The 16,011-nt window shown below is 47.9% G+C and overlaps 1 protein-coding gene across 2 annotated transcripts in view; it reads right to left on the reverse strand.

Annotated features, from left to right (window-relative positions):
• Window positions 1-2,965: 2,965 nt before the first annotated feature.
• Window positions 2,966-16,011, reverse strand: part of DHX8 (DEAH-box helicase 8) — a 136,063-nt gene continuing 123,017 nt past the window's right edge. For both annotated transcript variants that reach the window (XM_030221067.1, XM_030221065.1), the window contains exons 21-23: window positions 4,148-4,344; window positions 3,872-4,051; window positions 2,966-3,398 (exon numbers count right to left, since the gene is read on the reverse strand). In XM_030221067.1, the coding sequence (XP_030076927.1) occupies window positions 3,179-3,398; window positions 3,872-4,051; window positions 4,148-4,344 (597 nt within the window). In that variant the 3' untranslated portion in view covers window positions 2,966-3,178. The remainder of the gene's footprint in view (window positions 3,399-3,871; window positions 4,052-4,147; window positions 4,345-16,011) is intronic.

Here is a 16,011-nt window from a genome sequence, read left to right on the forward strand (position 1 = left end):
CTCCAGGTCAGAGGCACGCAGCCATGAGAGTCTGCGCATCACTATACCTTGAGCAGCGGCCCTGGACGCAACATCAAAAGTGTCGTAAACACCCCTGGACAGGAATTTGCGACACGCCTTCAGCTGCCTGACCACCTCCTGAAAAGGCTTGGCCTGCTCCGATGGGAGCTTATCGACCAAGTCCGTCAGCTGCCGCACATTGTTCCGCAAGTGGATGCTCATGTAGAGCTGGTACGACTGGATCTTGGACACGAGCATAGCAGAATAGTAGGCCTTCCTCCCAAAAGAGTCCAGAGTCCTAGACTCCCGCCCCGGGGGTGCCGAGGCGTAATCCCGAGAACTCTTGGCTCTCTTGAGAGCGGAGTCCAGAACACCAGAGTCATGAGGCAACTGGGTCTTCATCAACTCTGGGTCTCTGTGGATCCGATACTGGGACTCAATCTTTTTGGGGATAGTGGGATTAGATAATGGTTTCACCCAGTTCGCCAGCACTGTCTGTTTCAGGACATTATGTAGGGGAACAGTGGACGACTCCTTAGGTGACGAAGGATAGTCCAGGACTTCGAACATCTCAGCCCTGGGCTCATCCTCAGTAACCACTGGGAAGGGAATGGCCATAGACATTTCCGCACAAAGGAAGAGAAAGACAGACTCTCGGGAGGAGAAAGCTGTCTCTCTGGCGAAGGAGTAGGATCAGAAGGAAGACCACCTCATCAGAGAAATATCTTGGGTCTTCCTCTGTCTCCCACGAGGCATCGGACACAATTTCTCTGACTTCAGTCCGAAGCCGAGTCCGTCTCGATGCCGAGGAACCAGGTCATCTATGGCAATGCCGAGAAGAAGACTCCCGCGCCACCGGCGACGTCGAGTCAACTTGGGTGGCAGCGGATGCCGCAAGCGGTACCGGCTCCGCAGTCCTCACCACGGGCGGGAAGCCAGCCGCCGCATCTGTTGATGATACCAACGGCGTAAGCACCGGCGGTACCGGAACAGATGGTCGTAGCAGCCCTTCCACGATGAACTGTGGAACTAGATGAATGGCCCTGAGGCGCTCGTCTAGAGTGTCTGTCGAGCAAGGCAGTGGGGCCGGTACAGGCGACGAACTGAGAATCTGCCTGGAGCAAGGAGGCGGTAGAGGGCTGTCCATAGAAGAACGCATCGACACCTCTTGTATGGAGGGTGAGCGGTCCTCCCGGTGTCGATGCTTCACGGATGCAGACTCCTTCGGCGCCCCGGAGCTCTCGGTACCGTGACGGGAAGGCGACCGATGACGGTGCTTCTTCGCCTTCGCTCGAAGCACGTCACTGGTACCTCCCGGTACCGACGAGGACGTGAAATCCACACATCTCCTCGGGGCCGGGTCCGAAAGAGGTCGGTCCCGGGGGGCCTGTACCGCAGGAGCCCTCAAGGCAGGTGGAGACCCACTCGATGGCTCACTGCTACTAGCGTGGGAGGGTCTCTTGACAGCCATCACCTACGCTCCCGACGTCGATGCACTCTCCGATGCAGACATCGATACCGTCGATGACCTCGGTACCGCTGGCGCCGTCGATGTACCGGACTGGGCTCCAAACAGAAGGTTCCACTGAGCCAATCTCGCCACCTGGGTCCTCTTTTTTAGTTGAAGACACAAGGTGCAGGCGTTGGGACGGTGACCAGCCCCCAGACAGTGAAGACACGAAACGTGCCGTCAGTGAGCGAGATCGTCTGGTTGCACCACGTGCACTTCTTGAAGCCGCTGGCAGGCTTCGAGGACATGAGCGGAAAAATCGTGCCGGCGAAATCAAAACTTGCGATGATGCCAAAAAAAGGCACCAAAACCAGGGAAAAACCCGTACGGGCGGCCAAAAAGGCCGCGCACGAGAACGAAAGGAAACTTACGGGGTAGAACTAAAGAAATACAGGAAAAGGAAAGTTTTTTTTTTTAAAGGAAAACGCGAGCGAACTCGCTCAGAAAAAAAGTTAAAGAGCGGCGAAAAATGCTGCGAGGGCTCTCTCTGAGGTGCAGAACAGCCGAAAACAGCCATCCTGAGCCGCGGAAAATAAAGAGACTGAGGAGCACGCTCGTGCTACGGGCGGGAAGACGGTCGCACATGTGCGCGCGAGGGCTAGCAAACTTTGTTGTTAGGAAGATCTCTGATCCTGAGGCTGCCGTCAGACGTCACCCATCAGTGAGAACAAGCAGCCTGCTTGTCCTCGGAGAAATATCTTTTACAATACGTCTTCATGTCCACCCCCATCCCTTGTCACATGTATTCCTCTGTGCTATGGTTGCAGCTCCTCAAGCAGGAGATGCTAAAGAAGAAAAATCTTTTCAATTTTCAGATGCCAGACTCAAAAAAACTGAATAGCATTGGGCTCTCGCTAAACCTTGATCTCTCTCCACCTGTCGAGTATGCTTAAATTTTTTTTTACTGTATATGTTTTGTTTTATTGTAACCCACTTAGAATAGTAGGATAATGCAGGAGAGACATTTTTAAAATAAATATATTTGGTCTAAAAGGCAAGTAAACAGAAGGCATATTTATAGAAAAAAGGGAGCAGAAAATACATTTCCTATAGCTAAATATAGTGGCAGAGTCAGATGGTCAAGTCTGGATGGGCCTTAGCCCAAGGTGGGTGGGCATGCAAGTCTCTCCCCTCTGCCCCACCCCCACCCATGACCCCTGTCTCCACCCTCTGCTCCTCAAAATATAAATACCTGAGCTGGCAGGGATGCCAAGCCCCACCAACCGAAGACCTCTCCTGCCTGAGTCGTACCTGCAGCAGCACTTACTCACCAGGAGTACTTCACCGCTAATGCCAACACTCCTGCACATCTCAGTTAGCCCATAAAATTCAAGGCCTTATAGCTGTTACAGAAAGGCTTCCCTGGCTCTTTACCCTAATGTAAGGTCCAGCTAGCGAAAGCATCAACCATAAGAGAATATACCACAGGAATCCTCAAAAGACTTTTTTTTTTTAAAAGAAAAGATGAAAAAGGGATAAAATTGGTATGAGAAGCAGGGTGGACAAGGAAAAACCGTCCAGTTCAATTTCAGTAGGATTGCACCCTTATGTGAAAATAAACCCTTACAAAATGAAGTGCCAATTACAGTCTTGAGCTTGTGACCCAGCTCATTCCTCAGTTGTAGGCCGAGTCTTTTCCACACCCCAGATGCCCTCCTCTCTTGTTGTTCACCGCCGCCTGAAGGCACGGGAGATTCTCCAGGCATTGGGTTCTTCGTACCGATTGTACAAAGGCTCCAGTCGTTGCTGCTTCTTCTGCTTGCTGAGTTTGGTGGGGTCGGAGACTTTAAAGAAAGCGGGGGCAAACTCCACCAGCCAGCGAGGGTCGATCGTAGTCACCTCTCTCATGTACTCTTTGGTAGTCAGTACCAGCTCATGATACACAACCCTTAGGGCAAGAAAAAAAAATGAATTCACATCTCTTTATGGGCGAGAAAGGGGAAAAAATGTTCTGCAGAAAAAAAAACAAAAAAGCGGAGATGGACAAGGAGTGTGGCTCCAGTGACATCATCGTCTCCTTGGCCATCACCGCTTTTTGTTCTTACAAAAACCTTCATGACAGGACAGTCTCCTCAATTCTCACCGCCCCCCATTTCACATGTCCCTGGTTAGCACCAAGAACGTTAAAACAGCTGTCATCAAGCTTTGCACTTTTCTCGCACTCAAATCATAACCTGCCTCTACTGGGCTATGACACAATGAGCCTTCAATCATACTGAACTGCTGATTTCCCTGCCGTTTTTAACCCTCACATCACAGTGATCTTTGGGATCAAGGACATATCTATCCCAGTTAAATAAATCAGTAAATCTAATGCTTATACCCAAAACAAAAAGACACGATTGTTGCCTATTTGCATACCATTCTGGCTGTCGGTTGAAAAGGGCGCTGGAAGGGTGGATGTAGACCACTTGCTGGTCAATAAGAGTACGGTATCCTTCTTGAGGGTCTTTCTTTGCTGCGTTCCGGAAGAAGCCACTGCAAATGGCCTTCTGCACTCGAACCGTAGCCTTGCCACAGGACACCACGTCCAGTTTATGCCTGCAATTGGGTGGAAAAGAATCCAAGCTTTAATCGTTTGTGGGGAGGGAGAGGAGAGAGTGTGCTCCTGATAGTAATGGCTGTGCTTTTGCTCACCTGTCCATGATGCCCAGCATCTGTTTGCGGATGTCCTGTGCCCTGCGCAGTGAGCGTGCCTGGATGAAGTTCTCATAGCACCAGGGGTTGGAAAACTTGTTGTTTTTCCAGGAGTTGTACACGGCGAGCAGTGTGAGGTGGTCTCCCTCTGTCTGATGGAACTTGGCCTTCTTCTGGTCAGCGAGCGCTTGCTTATCCTGCCATCATAACAAAAAAAACCCCAATTCAGTTCTGCTGCCGCACTTCTCATATATTTGTGACAATTTTTAAAATTTTCACAGTGATGGAAAGTCATCTACAGTCCATGGCACTGAAAAATCTTGTTCCTAAATATAAAGATATGCACACAGATGTCACCTTTTGAGGTCTCACAGTTACACCTGCTGGTTGCCCATCATGTTGCTTCACTCACACCCTGGTTCTCTTCCACTCAAGGAAGAGCAGAGTGAGTAACAGGTTGAAAAAGAAGGGGAAGTCAGGGTTCAAAACCTCACTGTGACTCCTTTGGGCAAGTCACTTAGAGGCCCTTTTACAAAGCTGCAATAAGCACTAACGCATGCTTACCACAGCAAAAAATGGCATACCGGGGGCAAGCTGAGGCATCCCGCAGTAATTCTGCCATGTGTGCGTGCTACCCACACGCTAAAAGATATTTTTTACTTTTTGACAGGGAACGAGTCTGGGGGATGAGACTGGGCATGTTTTGAGCTAATCAGTTAGCACAGATACATTGAAACACACTAACAGATTAGAGCGGGTTTATTGCACGAGTTCCTACCGCCTACAAAATAGGTGGCAAACAGTAGCACATGGCCATTTTTGAAAAATTCAGGAAGTCGGCCATGTTAACCCAGTGGTAAAAAGTGACCTTAGCTCGCGGGAACGACCCGTGAGGGCATACGAGGCCTCTTTGTACCGCTGTTTGGTAAAAGGACCCCTTAACCTTCTATTGCCTCAGGTGAAAACTTAGATTATAATCCCTCTGGGGACAGGGAAATACATAAACTTAAATGCCTCAACCCTGCAACACTTCACTATCAAAGATCGTACTGGACATTATCAAACCCTTCTACCCTAACCCAATTTGACTGTATCTTATCTTCTCTATCCCATTATAACATCTTTTGTACTTATCCCCTACCGGACTTGGCGAATGCCTTTACGGTATTATGTAAGCCACATTGAGCCTGCAAATATGTGGGAAAATGTGGGATACAAATGTAACAAATAAAATAATGTGGGTGGTGGATACTTGGAATGTCCTCCCGCAGGAGGTGATGGAGATGAAAACAGTAATGGAATTCAAAAACACATGGGATAAACACAAAGGAATTCTGTTCAGAAGGAATGGATCCACAGAAGCTTAGCGGAGATTGGGTGGCAACACTGGTAATTGGGAAGCAAAGCTAGTGCTGAGCAGACTTCTAGTGTCAGTGCCCTGAAAATGGCAAGGACAAATTAAGGTCAAGTATACATATAAAGTAGCTCATACAAAGAGTTTATCTTGTTGGTCATCTACTATGTTACCTTGAACCACTACTGGAAAGGTGTGACCTAAATCCCTAAAATCCCTTATTACTAATGACAACTTTTTGGCACTTTCAGACTGTCACTCAGTGAAAATGAGTAACAAACCTTTTAGAAAGGTATCAGGCAAAGTGAGTTTCCACTTGAAAATACTCTACTCCATCCCACCTGGCTAATCCTGCTTTTCACTTTTCCCTGTTAAATCAGCTGTACTTTTCATAACCTCCGATTTTATGTCAGCCCCTCTCCAGCGTCTGCCATTGGTTGCACAGACCACTGCTGATGTGTGTTTGTGGGAGGGGGGGGGGAGGGAGGGGAAGAAATCTTTTCCTAGGGAGCTACAGAGCAGAATAAAACTGAAAAATATTCCCAGTTGCAGCAGTAATCAGAGCAAGTGAACCCTGCAAAACAATCAGGCCTGGCGGGAAATGTCTGTGGCCAGATCCAATCAGGGCTTAAGAATTCAAACATAATTTACCAAAAACAAACCACATCAGATGTCAAGGTACTCTGAAAGGTTTAAAAATACAAACTAAAAAGGAGGAGGGCCCAGCAAATATGGTCTCCAATACTTGTTTTTCCAGTTACACTTACTTGATGGGTAAATGCCATTGGAAGACCCAATCCTATCCCTCCAGAGGATCAGGGTACTCCAAAGCAAGGACTGATTGAACGTTATTTGGCGCAGCTATCCTTTGGAAGACGCAAACTACCAAGGGCCATGGAGAAAAGACATAGAGGAGACCCTAACTAGGCCACTGCTGAGAGAGCGCATCGAGACTTTCTGACATTGGCTCTCTCCGGCAGCTGAAGAACCTAGAAGCCTTAGCGTTCCACGACTGGTATCTCCCCATCGAAGAACAATGGCTTGGAATGCATCGTCAGAGAGGGACTACTCCCCCGGATCCAGACGATTCCTGCCAAGGTAATCAGCAGCCACAGTAGACATTCCTGTGACATGGACTGCCGACAGCTGGCTGAAATGCTCCGCCCAGGCCATCATCTCTGCCATCTCCCGAGCCAGATGGCTCCTGGTTCCTCCCTGATGGTTGACATACGCCATTGCTGTGACGTTGTCCGACAACACACGAACCGCTTTGTGCAGGAGAAGAGGCTGAAAGGCCAAGAACACCAGATGAATCACTGGTCTCCAGACAGACCACTATGCCTCTGTCTCAGACCAGCGACTCTGCATCACTCTGTCTCAGACAATGAGCTCCCCACAACCGTAGAAGCTGGCATCTGTTGTGACCACCAGAGCATCCAGAGGCATAACCACTGACAAATGGGCTGAGTCCAAACACCACCGAAGACAACTCTGCACCCCACGTAGAAGATGACACTGGAGATCTCCAGACAGAGGAGACCACCAGGACAGCAAGGAGTGCTGAAGGGGACGCATGTGCATCCTTGCCCATGGCACAACCTCAATCATGGCCGCCACAGACCTGAGGACTTGAACATCCTAAATTGTTGGAGGACCTGGGCGCAGAGGATGGTGAACTTGAGACTAGCACTTTACGATCCTGTGTTGGGGAAGGTACACCCAAACCAATGGAGGTACCAAACCACAATCCCAAATACCCCCTGCCTGCTCTTGGAGACATTGACCACTCAACCTAGATAGATCAAGAGCTCGATCACTCGGGACTTGACCCTGATCAGCCAGTCGTCCAAATATGGGTGAATTGTGAAGCTGGGCCACCACCATGATCATGACTTTGGAAAAGGTCCCAGGAGCCATAGCTAACCCGAACAGCAGGGCTCAGAACTGAAATACACTCTCGAGATGTTGAAACGTAAGAATTTGTGATGGTCTGGATGGATGGGAATGTGCAAATAGTCCTCCGAGAGATCGAGAATGGTGAGGAACTCTCCAGACCAAACAGCTATGATGACAAAGCACAGAGTTTTCATCCAAAAAGGGACACTGGAAGTACCTTTTGACCTCTTTGAAGTCCAAAATGGGCCTGAAGGAATCCTCCTTTTTGAGCACAACAAAGTAGATGGAATTTATTTATTTATTTGCATTTGTATCCCACATTTTCCCACCTATTTGCGGGCTCAGTGTGGCTTACAATACATTGTAAAAATGGAAGTGCAGTTGGTTGCAGTACAATTATGGGTTACATTGTGAAGAATTATATAAGACAGAGTAAGTTCAAGATATTCTTAGGGGATCGAATAGTGGATTATAACAGGGGTGAGTTGAGAGGGGGGAAACATAGTCGAGGGAATAGGGAGGTCTGACAAATTTGGTCAGTAGGTAGGGTTTAAGAGTGGTGAGAGCGCGAGAGTAGAGGTTCAGAGAGTGTATTGGTGCGTGTCTATGAGATTGCATGGGCTTTATGTGTTTTGATCCTTGCCGTAGATTTTCTCGAAGAGATAAGTCTTTAGTAGTTTGCGGAAGTCGGTCAGTTCGTAGGTCATTTTCAGGCTGAGGGGTAGTGTATTCCAGTATTGTGTGCTCATGTATGTGAAAGTCGATCCGTACAGTGCTTTGTATTTTATGCCTTTGCACTTAGGGAAATGGAGGTTGAGGAAGGTTCGGGACGATCTTTTAGCGTTTCTGGGTGGCAGGTCAATTAGGTCGGACATGTATGCAGGGGCTTCGCCGTGAATGATTTTGTGGACTAAGGTGCATACTTTAAAAGTGATGCGTTCCTTGAGTGGTAGCCAGTGTAGTTTCTCCCGTAAGGGTTTTGCACTTTCGTATTTTGGTTTTCCGAAGATGAGTCTGGCTGCTGTATTCTGTGCTGTTTGAAGTTTCTTCAGTATTTGTACCTTGCATCCTGCGTATAACGAGTTGCAATAGTCCAGGTGACTGAGTACGAGTGATTGCACTAGACTACGGAAGACAGATCTTGGAAAGAATGGTCTAATTCTTTTCAGTTTCCACATGGAGTAGAACATTTTTTTTGTTGTGTTGTTTGCACGAGTCTCGAGAGTTAGGTGGCGGTCGATGGTGACTCCAAGGATTTTTAAGGTTTCTGAGATTGGCAGATTTAGTTTAGGTGTGTTGATGGCAGTAAATTTATTCGTGTTGTATTGGGAGGTAAGTATGAGGCATTTAGTTTTTTCTGTATTCAGTTTCAGTCGGAATGCATCTGCCCAGGTATTCATGATGTGTAGACTTTGGCTGATTTCGTTAGAGATTTCATTGATGTCTTTTTTGAATGGTATATATATCGTTACATCATCGGCATATATATGTGGATTGAGGTTATGGTTGGATAAAAGTTTTGCCAGGGGGGTCATCATTAGATTGAAAATAGTTGGTGAGAGGGGGGATCCTTGCGGTGCTCCACAATCAGGTGTCCATGCAGCTGACGTAGTTGAGTTTGATGTGACTTGATATGAACGTGTGGTTAAGAACCCTTTCAACCAGTTTAGAACATTACCTCCTATGCCAAAGTATTCGAGAATGTTTAGTAGGATTTCGTGGTCTACCATATCAAAGGCACTCGACATGTCAAATTGTAGTAGGAGTATATTGTTGCCGGTTGCAATCATTTGTTTGAATTTGGTCATTAGGGTAATTAGCACTGTTTCTGTGCTATGATTTGACCGGAATCCTGATTGGGAGTCGTGTAGTATGGAGAACTTGTTGAGGTAGTTTGTGAGTTGTTTGGTAACCATCCCTTCGGTTATTTTAGTTATTAGTGGTATGGATGCTACTGGTCTGTAGTTTGTTATTTCGCTTGTGTTTTTCTTTGTGTCCTTGGGTATTGGGGTGAGTAGAATGTTTCCTTTTTCTTTTGGGAAAAGTCCATTTTGTAGCATGTAGTTCATGTGGTTAGTTAGGTCTATTATGAATTGTTGGGGGGCTGATTTCATGAGGTTGTTTGGGCAGATATCTAGTTTGCATTGGGATTTGGCGAATCTCTTGAGCGTTTTAGAGATTAGGTCTTCTGTCAGAACCTCTCTCGGCCGGCAGCACCATCGTTCGCAACTGCAACAATCTGTCCAAGGTCTGACGCCTTCTGAGGTGCCCTGCTTGGTGAGAGAACAAACCGGCTGGATAGCTGATGGCGGAATTCAAGAAGGTAATCAAACTGAAGAACATCGAGGACACAACAGTCCGTCATGACCTGGGCCCATCTCCAGAAGAACAGCTGGCTAAAGAGAGACATCTACCTCTTCAGCTGGATATTTCAGAAATTTTGGAGACCTCAGACTCTATGTTTGGCTACAGTAGTGACTATGATAGTATCTCTGGCACTGAAATCTGACTGTGGTAACTGTCTTTTCTTTAAACATAAAGATCAACCTTTTCTGAACTGCAAAGTAAGGATGGTTCCCGATGTCATTAAAGAGACTTGGAGGCCTATATATATATATATACATATATATACATACATACATATTTTTTAAAATGTAAACCGTTCTGTTTTGCAAAGGAAGAAGCGATATGGATCACTTTAAAAAGAGATGATAGAACTTCTGTCCACGTGGGTGTTGTCTACAGACCTCTGACACAATTGGAGGAACTAGATAAAAATCATTTCGCAGATATTCAAAAGTTGGGAAAGAAGAGAGAGGTACTGTTGCTGGGAGATTTCAATCTGACGGATGTAGAATGGAAGGTTCCATCTGTGGAATCAGAAAGAAGCAGAGAGATTGTGGATGCTTTCCAAAGTGCTCTGCTGAGACAAATGGTGACAGAACCCAAGAGGGAGGGAGCGACGCTGGATCTGGTACTCACAAATGGGGATAGTGTGTTAAATGTCCGAGTGGGTGTCCACCTGGGCAGCAGTGACCATCAAACAGTTTGGTTTGATATGACAGCTGAAGTGGAGGCGGCCACTCAAAACTCAGTCCTGGATGTCAAGCATGCTGACTTGACTAAAATAGAGGAATACCTGAGGAAGGAGCTCATGGACTGGGAGGACGAACGAGAAGTGGAAGGACAGTGGTCAAGGCTTAAAGAACCTATAAATATGGCCACAACCCTTTATGTAAGGAGAGTAAAAGGAAAACGATATGGTTCTCCCAAGCAAGTGGCTGAGAAAATGAAGGCTAAAGAGTTGGCGGTCCTGAAATACAGAAAAACTCAAGAAGAGGAACACGGAGAGGAATACCGGATGAAACAGAAAGAAGCCAAAAGAAAGATACATCTGGCGAAAGCGCAAGCGGAAGAACATATGGCTAGAAAGGTAAGGAGGGGTGACAAAAATTTCTTCAGGTATATTAGTGAAAGGAGGAAGACTAAAAAGGGAATTCCGAGACTGAAACATGCAGCGAATCGCTATGTAGATAATGATGACGAAAAAGGAAATTTGCTAAACAGATAACTTTTGTTCTGTTTTCACAGAAAAAAATCCTGGAGAAGGACCACAATTGACTGGCAAAAGTACATATGAGAATGGAGTGGATATAGCACCGTTCACGGAAGAGAGTGTGTATGAACAACTTGAAAATCTAAAGGTGGACAAAGCCATGGGACCGGACGGGATCCACCCCAGGATATTGAGGGAGCTCAGAGAGGTTCTGGTGGGTCCTCTTAAAGATTTGTTTAATAAACCCTTGGAGACGGGAGAGGTTCCGTGGGATTGGAGAAGAGCGGATATGGTCACAAAAGTGATGATAGGGAAGAAGCTGGAAACTACAGGCCGGTAAGCCTCACTTCGGTTATTGGAAAAGTAATGGAAGCGATGCTGAAGGAAAGGATAGTGAATTTCCTGGAAGCAAATAAGTTGCAAGATCCGAGACAACATGGTTTTACCAAAGGGAAATCGTGCCAAACGAATCTCATTGAATTCTTTGACTGGGTGACAGGAGAATTGAATCAGGGACATGCTATGGATATAATCTACTTAGATTTCAACAAAGCTTTTGACACGGTTCCCCACAGGAGGCTCTTGAATAAACTTGACAGGCTGAAGATAGGACCCAACTTGGTGAACTGGATTAGGAACTGGTTGATGGCAGATGCCAGAGGATGGTGGTTAATGGAATTCGCTCGGATGAGGGAAAGGCGAGTAGCGGAGTGCCTCAGGGATCAGTGCTGGGGCCGATTCTGTTCAATATATTTGTGAGTGACATTGCCAAAGGGTTAGAAGGCAAAGTTTGCCTTTTTGCGGATGATACTAAGATTTGTAACTGAGTGGATGGACACCCAGGAGGGAGTGGAAAACATGAAAAAAGATCTGCAGAAGCTAGAAGAATGGACTACGGTTTGGCAATTAAAATTCAATGCGAAGAAATGCAAAGTGATGCACTTGGGGAGTAGAAATCCACGGGGAAGGCGGGGATGGTGTTTGGGTGGTGGGGCTAGTTCTGGGCAAGATTTCTACGGTCTGTGTCCTGAAAATGGCAGATACAAATCAAGGTAAGGTATACACAAGAAGTAGCACATATGAGTTTATCTTGTTGGGCAGACTAGATAGACCGTGCAGGTCTTTTTCTGCCGTCATCTACTATGTTACTATGTGTTAGGCGGTGAGAGTCTGATATGTACAGACGGGGAGAGGGATATTGGGGTGATATAGTATCTGAGAATCTGAAGGCGACGAAACAGTGTGACAAGGCAGTGGCTGTAGCTAGAAGGTTGCTAGGCTGTATAGAGAGAGGTGTGACCAGCAGAAGAAAAGAGGTTTTAATGTCCCTGTATAAGTCGCTGGTGAGGCCCCACCTGGAGTATTTTTAGTTTTGGAGGCCGTATCTTGCTAAGAATGTAAAAAGAGAGAAGAGGTGCAAAGAAAAGCTACAAAAATGGTATGGGATTTGCGTTACAAGACGTATAAGGAGAGGACTTGCGGACCTGAACATGTATACCCTGGAGGAAAGGAGAAACAGGGGTGACATGATACATACGTTCAAATATTTGAAAGGTATTAATCCGCAAACGAACCTCTTCCGGAGATGGGAAGGCAACGTTTCCATCCGAAAGGAAGGAATCTTTAGAGCCGCATTGACCCTCTTGAGGTCTAAAATGGGCCGAAAAGAATCCTCTTTCTTTGGCACCACGAAGTAAATGGAGTAACAACCGGTACCTCGTTCTTCTGTCGGAACAGGCACCACAGCGCCTAAATCTACCAGACGTGACAGAGTGTCTCGCACTGCCCTTGCCTTGCGCCTTGAATGACAGGGAGAGACGAGAAAGAAATCGGACAGAGGACCGTTGAACTCCAGCGCGTACCCGTCTCGCACTATCTGCAGCACCCACTGGTCTGACGTGATTTGGGCCCACCTCTGGTAAAACAAGCGTAAGCGAGCCCCCACACGAACCAGAGGCTGGACCCCCAAACCATCATTGCGACACACGGGACGTGCTGGCCGCTCCCGAAGAGGCAGCTCGCCCCCCCCCCCGGCGGCCCCCACGAAAGGGCTGGGTTCTCTGAAAATAACGACCCCGGAACCCCCCCGAGGACCTACCCGGCCGATACCGTCTAGCTTCCTGAAAACGGCCTCGCACCGCAGAGCCCCTAGACGCCTTAGGCCGAAGCTCTGGAAGCCGCGGGATCTTAGCATCACCAAGACCCCTAACCAACTTATCCAACTCGTCTCCAAAAAGCAAAGCGCCCTTAAAGGGAAGCGAACACAACTTTGCCTTGGATGCGGCATCTGCCAGCCAGCCCCGCAACCACAGGGCCCTTCGAGCCGCCACTGCGAGGGTCATATTCTTCGCCGATGCCCGCAACAAATCATAGAGCGCATCTGCCAAGAAGGACGAGCCCATCTCCAACTTTGCCAAATCCTGCACTAAGGCGGCTCTATCAACCTGCGGCGCATCTAGCAGCCGCTCCGCCCAGCGGAAACATGCTCGAGCCACCAGACCTCCACAAACTGAAGCCTGCAAAGCCAGCGCCGATAAATCAAAACTGCGCTTCAGAAATGTTTCCAATTTCCTGTCCTGAGGGTCCCGCAAGGCAGCCCCTCCATCTACAGGAATTGCAGTAGCCTTAGTCACCGCCGTCACTACGGCATCCACAGTCGGCAGCTTTAAAGAATCTCTGTCTTCCTGCGGAAGGGGATAGAGCTTAGCCATGGCCCGTGCCACCTTACACGGCGCCTCCGGCGAGAGCCATTCCTGCGTTACCATCTCTCTAAGATCCGCATTCATAGGAAAAGTCCGAGACACCCTTCGGATCCCCTTAACCAGCGGGTCCTGCTTTTCAGAGGGAGCTGGATCTACTGCCGGGTCAAATTTGAGCATAGCAGACACCTGCTCAATAAGATCCGCCAATTCCTCCCTGTGAAAAATGCGGACCACCGACGGATCCTCCCCGGGCACTGTTTCTCTCTCTGGGCCGGACAAGGACCCCTCCTCCTCCTCCAGGGGACTAAAGTCGCCCTCTGACTCTGGAGGAGAAAAACAGTCCAAGTCCTCAGCCCACTCAACACATGGCCTCTTAGCACTCAAGCCCGCCCCCAGACTAAGGGGCTCTGTGCGCGCCGGTCCCACCTGCCAGGCCTGAAATAAGGACCAAACAAACTCCGGAGGGAAACCCATCCTTCCCGAAACGTCCCCTCCAGAAGCACCAGCCACCGGGCTGGCCTGAGGTCCGCTGACTAAGTCCGGAATTCTCGGGCCCGAATCCAAGATGGCGGCGGTTCCCGCCAAAACCGGGATCGCCGCTGAACCGCTAACCGAAGCCCCTGCAACCTCCTGCAAGGCCGGCGCGGGAAGCTCCGCCGCTAATACCGGCGGAGCGGAGGACTGAGTCTTCGGTTCCCCGCAAAAGCGGCAGGAACCGCCAACCGCATCGACCCCCCGACGCGCGCAAGACCGACAGCGAAGCGGCTTCGTGGACATCTTCGCGCCAAAAAAAACAAACCTCTCAAAAGGTAAAAGAAATGGGAAACTCACCCCAAAGAAGCCACTCACAGCTCACCTCGCAAAGCTGCCCAGCTCCGGCACTCCGGAGTGCAGCTGCACAGCTCTCCACACCGTCTGGGTCTTTTTTTTTTTTTTTTTAAACTTTATTGCAGCACAATTTGAGCCCTGCTGCTATAAAATCCCTGGCACTCAAGGCTGCAATATAAAACTGCAGCCGAGGCACAAAGCTGCCCAAACTGGAGAGCTAGCTCGGGGGAGGGACCCGGCCACCCGGGTGTGACACCCCAGGGGGGACAATGGCAGGCCCCACTGGCACCACCAACCCCCAGCACACAGAGTATTCCAGGCACAGGGATGCTCCTCAGGAACAACCAAAGGACCAGCCTAAAACTCTCAATTGATTGACTCCAACCAGACCGGCCAAGCTGCACAGGCTGCCTGTCTACCCTCTGCTGAGACTGAGAAAATACTGGCTTCTGTGGGATGGGCACAGGTTATATGTACATAGTTGAAGTTAGTGTTCTCAGTCTCCCTCTGCTGGTAGGCGAGCATAACCCACGCGTCTTGACCGGTCTGGAGGGTCGCTGAGGAAGTATGATTTCTTTAAATGATGTTAAATACCTTTTTTTCTGTCCTATGAAATGACATGATTTCATTATAGCTAAGGAGAGTATGCACGATGTCCCTGAGATGGCATCTCCCAGTTAATTGCACTATCTAGGCTGCAGGTTCCCGACATCCTTCCAGTCTATATGTGAGAAAATTGTTAAATTCTTTTAGTAATTTGTTTCCTATTCTTGGATCTTCCCATTGTGGATAAAATAATAAGGAATATTTCATTGTATTAGAATGCTTTAAAATTTATGTTTCAAATTCTTATACATTTTGATGTATTATTATCATGATGTAACTATTGAAAAGCTATAAATAAATAAATAAATAAAAGGAGGAGATGTTGGATTCAGGAGCAGAAGGGTGATGGAGAGATGCCGGACAGTGGGAGTGAGGGAAGAGAGAGGGAGAAATGTTGGAACATGGGGGAGAGGGCAGGAGGGAAGAGAGAAGGGGCAGAGAGATGTAAGGCTACAAGAGTGGGGTGGGGAGAAAGAGGGATCAGATGCTGGGCTAAAAGGGTGGAGGGAAGATGCTGGAACCATGTGGGAGAGGCCAGGAGGGAGAGGAAGAGGGTGGCAAGGAAATAAATAAATAAATAAAAAGATACTGATTACAGAGGATAGAAATATGGTAATGAAAGGGAATGGAGGGCTGAGGAAGGAATGAGATGGAGAAATGGAAAAGCTAGTGGGTGAGAGAAAAAGATGAAAATCTGATAGGTAGCTGTAAACTAAAAAGGAGGAGAACAGTGAGAGGGTGAAATTTGAGTTGACAGCAAGGCAGAAAGAAGAAAAATGAAAGGAAAGAGCTAAAAATAAGAAGTCAGTATGTCAGAAGCAGGTGTAGTGAAGGTAAAAGAAGACAAATGGACAGCAGCGCTTGAAAGAGAATTAGAAGACGACAGACAGGAAAGCAGAAAAGAAACTGCAACCAGCATGAT

This window comes from Microcaecilia unicolor, chromosome 12 (genome assembly GCF_901765095.1).
Source record: "Microcaecilia unicolor chromosome 12, aMicUni1.1, whole genome shotgun sequence".
Classification (NCBI taxonomy): Eukaryota; Metazoa; Chordata; class Amphibia; order Gymnophiona; family Siphonopidae; genus Microcaecilia; species Microcaecilia unicolor.